The following is a 6,930-nucleotide window of genomic DNA, read 5'->3' as shown; positions in this document are numbered from 1 at the left end:
TATTACGCAGGATCCTCTGTCTTCCGAATTCGTCATCCAGTGTCACGTGTTTTCCAGATAGCAGACCAGCTTTGCATTTATTTCTGCTGTGGGATGCTGAAATAATTAGTTTTGCATGGTACTGTAAGCAACCAAGCACGAACTTAAGCCGTAAGAGGAGTTGGAAATTGGTTCAGTTTACTATCTTCCATGTCACTTCACAGTCGCATTGATAACCATGTACTATTTTTTTGTGAAATCTTGACTAGGCGATTTGTATGCAACTTCTGGAGATTGCATTTTTGTCTCGAAAAAAATGTGCCATTCATATATTACAAAAAGGCGCACCAAGAAGTGCAAGTACGTGTCACGGTTCAGTTCCCGACACCAGGAAATTTAATATGGGTTTCCTTTCCTGTATCCTTGACAGTTAATTACATGACTTATGTAGGGCACTAATAATTACGATGGGTGACAAGTTCAACTAAAATAATTTTATTTTATATACAAAAAACACAAATAGTTAATGTGAATAAACAGCCTACAAAGAATGGCACAATCCTGCCATTGGTGAGTATGGATAAAGGTACGAAGTGGAATGATTTTCGTATCATGAAAAAAAGGACAAATGTTGCACTTGCTTCACGGGTGTCACAGTAAATATTTGTGTGTAGCCATCTACACAAAACTCATTTATTTACATGTACAACATGAGCAGTAGTTTGAATTCCAGTGGTTCTCTATTTTACAAATCAATGCACTGAACCTCTTGAATCTCACACCTACAGGTCTGCACCACCAAACTCACTTTGCTTAATCATGACACTCCAGAATGTAGAAGCAGTGACATGAGATTCCGAGGCTCAGGTGCCCTAATGCTAAAATAATACTAATTACACTAATAGTACAGCTGATAGGCACCTTTCAGAGAGCAGTAATCTCAAGGGATTTACTTCAATTCTTATATTCATCCATTACTAAAGTACTTTTAAGTTATAACACATGAAAAAATCAGGAAAAAATCTCATTTACACAACATAACCACACTCAACTAACAAGACTTATTAAACAATATAACACTCGGGCATTATTTAGCATACAAAACAATATATGTATTATGGAATGAGGTATATGAGCTTTTTAAATCTGATAAAAAAAAGCTTCAGTTGCAGAATTCAAATAACTTAGAACAGTTTTAGTATGACAAAAAGAATACTCACATTCCCAACTTATATCTACAAAAATACTGGATTATTTAAATCAACTAGGAACTTCAAATGAAATTTTAAAAAACGTTTGTACCTCCACATTTTAGTACATATATGCCAGAGATTTAAGAATGTTGGTCAACTCATACTGAGGTAACACAAACACATTCTGACCTACCTACATGGTAGACCTTATAAACCGGTCGTCACAAGCTAAAGCCTTGCTGGCCACCAATTCCCGGACAAATCTTATGGGCAGCAATCTTAAGATAAATGTGTGTGTGTGTGTGTGTGTGTGTGTGTGTGTGTGTGTGTGTGTGTGTGTGTGTGTGTGTGTGTGTGTGTGTGTGTGTGTGTGTGTGTGTGTGTGTGTGTGTGTGTGTGTGAGAGAGAGAGAGAGAGAGAGAGAGAGAGAGAGAGAGAGAGAGAGAGAGAGAGAGAGAGAGAGAGAGAGAGAGAGAGAGAGAGAGAGCACAGGTATATGATAATATTTGAGAGAAAATTACTACATCCACCAAAAGTAAACCTCCAAATGTAAGTCTACTTTATCAGAAAACTCCAAGCTGTATAGTTTTATTCAAATTTGCTGTACCAGGCTCCTGACCAAATAAACTAATCCTGCATTTGCAGCAGATATTCATAATTGGGGGTAAAATAATAATAACAATAAAAAATATATGTATTTATCATGGCTAATTACAGCCTTTTTAACAATTCTGTGCAATGTCACCTTGAAGTGATCATATATTCATATCCCATTCTGGAAACTATGTGACATTACAAACAGAAAATAGAAGCCATTATCACAGAAACAAAATTTTCTTGTAATTCAGAGGAAGACTAGGTTATTTGTTTTCAGCACAAATTATATGCAATTACTAATTTCATGCCATCAAATAACTTGCTTGTGGAATTACGTACAGGATATCATAAATACACGCTTTATTGTACTTCTTAAGTGACAACATTCCTCTCTATCTACTGAATCATGTAAATACCAAAAAAGTTTCTGGAAAATCTATGTGAATATAAATCTGATAATTACCTTAACAGATAACTTAATTTTACTTTCTCAACAAAATTCTTATACCATCAAACTTCAGTCTTGTATGAAATCAATGGACCTATCATTAATTATGTTACACTTTTTACAGAATTCAAATGCCATCTTAATTTTCCATGTTTGGGTCAATACAGTTACATGTATTAGAAATCAAAATGTATTTCCTATCATTGTATTTAATTATATAATTGCCAATTTGAAGAAACAATATATTTTTGATGTTTTAGATGTGCTTTTTCTTAGATGATACAGATCAAAGGATAAACACTGTCACTCTTGTTTTAAAAAAATATTATGTGTTTATATATTCTTTTACTGCAACTGATCTTCATAAATCACAACTTTGGGTTGCAAGTCCAGTAACTTTCCCAAACGCTGCACAGTAAGCCTCACTGGAACTCCTGCCCCAAGGTTCACAAATGCATATAGATTTTCCATCTGTATTGATGGCTGAGGAATACCATACCAACTTTGTCCTTCATCATCACTACTGCTGCTTGTTGATGCTCTTGGTTGTGATTTTGATGTTGATTTCATAGCAACATGTCGCTTTTTCAGAGTTGTTATTGACTTCCTAGCTGTATTTTTCATTTCTGGGATGACTGGAGATTTGATATCTGCAGCTGGACTACTAATGTCTGTCACCTGAGGGGTGCTGCACTTCGATATCACTGGGAGAGGAACTAGAGGCGGATTTTTCACTTCATTTGAGCTATGACTAGGTGTGGGACTGTGAACAGATGACAAAGCCTCATCCATTAAGTTTGTGATGCTGCACTCAAGATGTGAATGAAGGAATGCATGGTGAGTGCGCATTTCCTGAAGAGTTTCTCCTACATCACCACAATAATTGCACTTAAATGGCTGCTTCATTGGAGGCCTCACTGGGGATCCTAAAGTCAACTTGGAAAATGTAAACTCATCTGCTTCAGGATGATGACGTCGAATGTGATACCGCATTGACTGCAAGTTCTTGACAACATGGCAACATACATCACACCTACAGATAAAAAATAGTAATTGAATAACTTTGTATACTAATAAAAATTCTAGATATCAATGCTTGTAATCAATATATAAGAAATAATTAATAATTAGCATATACAGTTCTTCTATCAAGTTAATTTAAGAAACAAAGCTAGTAACTGAAATATGCATAACCCCAGTTGTGCAACAATATGTATAAGCAATTACTCCAGAATGACAAAAGTAAATCCACAGACCTGTAGTATATATTTTGGTTAACCCGCACAACTTTAAAAGGCAGATTCAGATGAGCTGTTTTGTGGTGTCGTTTCAACACAATGTGGCGTCCCCTTTCCCCACAGTGGCCACACTCATATTCAGCTCTGTAAATCTGTTCAAATGCCTCTTTACGCATTTTCTTATATTTTAGTTCCCTATCAGTGTGGATCTGAAATGATAAAATTTGTAAATACATGATTTCCACTCAATATTCGCTGGAATGTATATTTTCATATATCAGTCTAAATATACACATTACTATATGTAGTTTGTCCAGTCTGTCTGGAAATTCAGTAATTCTAAGAAGAGGGAAGTAGTAGTTGACATGGCAAAAACAAACAGAGGAATGAAACAATAATTAATATATATATATCACCCTTTAAAAAACTCTATTTCTATTAGAAGCAGGAAAGAAAAAAATGCAAAAAAAAAAGATAATGGCTGGAACACTGATTGCTTAACATTTGAATGAAAGAAAATAGTGATGAACAGAAACACATAATCACTTACTTTACTGAAGTGAGCTTCCAATTCCTCCAATTTAGCACTACTTTTCTTGCACAGTCCACACTTGAAAACAAAACTATCCTCATCTAACTCAGAGCTGGTCTGAACCAGTGGCTCATCAACACTTTCTGATGCTTCAATCTGTTCATCCTCACTGTCAAGGTTATACTGCATAGGAGACTTTGTTTCTTTGCCACTTGTTCTTCTCTTGGCTATTTTCAGAGGTTTCAATGCTTTGCTACTTTGTTCCTCTGAGCTACTGCTGATGATGGCACTGGACCCAGCAGCAGAACTTGAGCTGGTGTCAGCTTCAGGTGTAACAGAATCTTTTACCTCATCAACCAAGGGGGTCTGTGGAGGGTCTTCAGTCGTACTCGTAACAACCTGGTTTGACACTTCTCCACAATGCCTCAAGACCATTTGGAATTTAAAATCAAGCAAAGCATGATTCTGAATCCAGTGATCCATTGCTTGTGCTAGGGATATGCTTTCTACAACACAATGAATGCATTTGTAAACATGAACTTCCGTGAAGACTTTGTCTCCCTCCTCCCTTCGAACTTGATATGGAAGATCCCTGTGTTGCTTTTTCATGTGCTCTTCCATTGCAATTTTATTAGACTGCTGGTTGCAATGACAACAGGAGTATGTCACCTGCGGCTCACTATTACTGACTACTGAAACTGGTTGAATACTATCCACCTTTGCTTCTGCTGCAGGTTTTCCTGCAGGAACTTTTAACAACAACTTTGCATTTGGGAATGATTTTTTGGCTTTACCCTTCTTTGACTTGGGGCCAGGTGGCCACTGTGGTGAGCTCCCACCACTTGCAGATGATGTGGGGTCTTTTATGACTGTTGTTAATGAACTGTCACTACTGTCTGCACTTGTAGCATCCCCCTCTGTTTTAGGAGTCTCACTACCTGCATGCTCTTCCTGGAGGTGAGTAAACTGAGGTTTAAGGTGTGAGTGCTTCCATTTATTATGACGTACAACATCAAAGGAGTTGTTGAAACGGGCATTGCAATGAAGACACATAAAGAGTCTTCTATCAGCATGTTTCGTGCGTTTATGGTGGCCCAGGCCTGATGTGGTGTTGCTTACAAATGGACAGAATGGACACTTATGAGTCTTTGTTACCTCAGGAGTATCTCCCCCCTCAGTTTTCCCCTTTTCTTCAGTAGGTTTATCGCCCTTGTCTGTAACAACTTCTAAGGACTCTGACTCTTTAGTATTAATCTTCTCATCTGATGTATCTCCCTTTTCTTCCTCCTTTATTGGGAGGATACAACCTGAGGAATCTTCTTTAACAGCATTATCTACTTCAGCAGGATCAGTGTCCTCAGTCTTCTGAGGCCTTAAACGCTGTGAAACATCAATCACTTCACTCTGTAACTTTGGATGTTTGACAGTGCAATGCTGCTTTACTGCATCTTCAGTGTTGCTGGCAAAGGGACAGTAATGGCACTTGAACCTGAAAAAAAGAAAAAAAGGATATTAGTTAATAAATAAATAAAAATACTATAAATAAGGTAACTGATAGTATGATATTAGAATAATCATGATACCATGTACAAATGTCAGTTTACAAGACATTTACTGACTACAGTAACTTGGTTCTTTCTGATATGAACCAACTTACTGTCTTTGTAACATAACATATTACACTCACTCACTCAAACATACACAAACACACTAACAAATGTGCATGTATACAAGCAGGCACAGGTACACAAGCACACAAACAAACAAACACATTCACTCACTCACTCACACACTCACTCATTTACTCACTCTAAGTAGAAAATGCATTAGTTATTCCAAAAATTCCATTTTATGCAAATCTATAATACTAAAAATGCATGCAGTACATGACAAAAAACAACACATAAAGCAGACCCTTAGTAAAGACATATATTTACAAAAAAAAAACTTTGGAACAGTTACAAGAAAAATATATATGAACACCAAAATCCACAATTTATACTTTACAATAACTTTTTCTTCTTCTTTCCTTTTTAACTCAAGGTGTTTTGGCATGGATTGGTGCCATTCTAAACTAAAGCCCACCATTGCCATGGTATGTACAAAAAACACTAGTCAACATCAAGTTCCTTTGTTCTTATGTTCTCATAGTTGTGCCTTTGTGCTTTCAAAACTATGGGCATAACCTTTTCTATTTGAAATATGTAAAAAGGTATTATGTAAAATATAAGATGCTGACTTATTCTTTTATGGAGAATGAATTCTCAATAATTTTTAATAATAATTTCCACACACAAAATATTGCCAACATGACATATACATTTCTTTCTTCACCCTATTAAAATATTTGCCTGGACATACATACCTTCATATTTTTTACCATGAAACGAATCTTAGTAGGAAGATATGTGAAAGGTGATTGTATTAAGGTGTAAAGAATTTGTAAAGAAAAATATAAATATAAGACAAACAAAAACAAAGATATTCAGAGTGCTTAAAAACAATGCCAAGATTAATATTACATGTAAGAAGCAATAAGCAGAAGTACTATGCATAACAGAACTAGATCCTCTTTGATGTTTTAATCATCTTTAAAAAGAGGACTGTAAAAGATGAGCAACAAATATAAAATAGGGGAGCTACTCTTCTTATGCAATTAATACAATAAAAATTTCCTTGAAAATTATTGTAATGGCTACACTACATATCTGTACCATTCTATTGTCTAGACTAAACATAAATCAAACAGCAGACCTGGCCTGGTGCATGGCTGTGGTGTGACTCTTCAGTCCTGCAGCTGAGCGGCATTCAGACCCACAAGTATCACAGACGAATCGTCCGCGTTCACTACCAGAGTCGTGCAGCACAACACCTTGCTGAGAGGAACCCTCACCTAGGTAGGGGGCAGGTGGGAGGGATGGAAGGGTTCAAAATCAGTGGCTT

The 6,930-nt window shown here is 36.3% G+C and overlaps 1 protein-coding gene across 1 annotated transcript in view; it reads right to left on the bottom strand.

Annotated features, from left to right (window-relative positions):
• Positions 1-451: 451 nt before the first annotated feature.
• The window catches only part of LOC119579709, a 36,029-nt gene continuing 29,550 nt past the window's right edge, over positions 452-6,930 (bottom strand). The window contains exons 22-25 of the mRNA XM_037927614.1: positions 6,742-6,880; positions 4,006-5,476; positions 3,474-3,664; positions 452-3,250 (exon numbers count right to left, since the gene is read on the bottom strand). Of these exons, the coding sequence (XP_037783542.1) occupies positions 2,563-3,250; positions 3,474-3,664; positions 4,006-5,476; positions 6,742-6,880 (2,489 nt within the window). The 3' untranslated portion in view covers positions 452-2,562. The remainder of the gene's footprint in view (positions 3,251-3,473; positions 3,665-4,005; positions 5,477-6,741; positions 6,881-6,930) is intronic.

This window comes from Penaeus monodon, chromosome 12, assembly GCF_015228065.2.
Source record: "Penaeus monodon isolate SGIC_2016 chromosome 12, NSTDA_Pmon_1, whole genome shotgun sequence".
Lineage (NCBI taxonomy): Eukaryota > Metazoa > Arthropoda > Malacostraca > Decapoda > Penaeidae > Penaeus > Penaeus monodon.
This window is presented reverse-complemented; position numbering and strand designations above follow the sequence as displayed.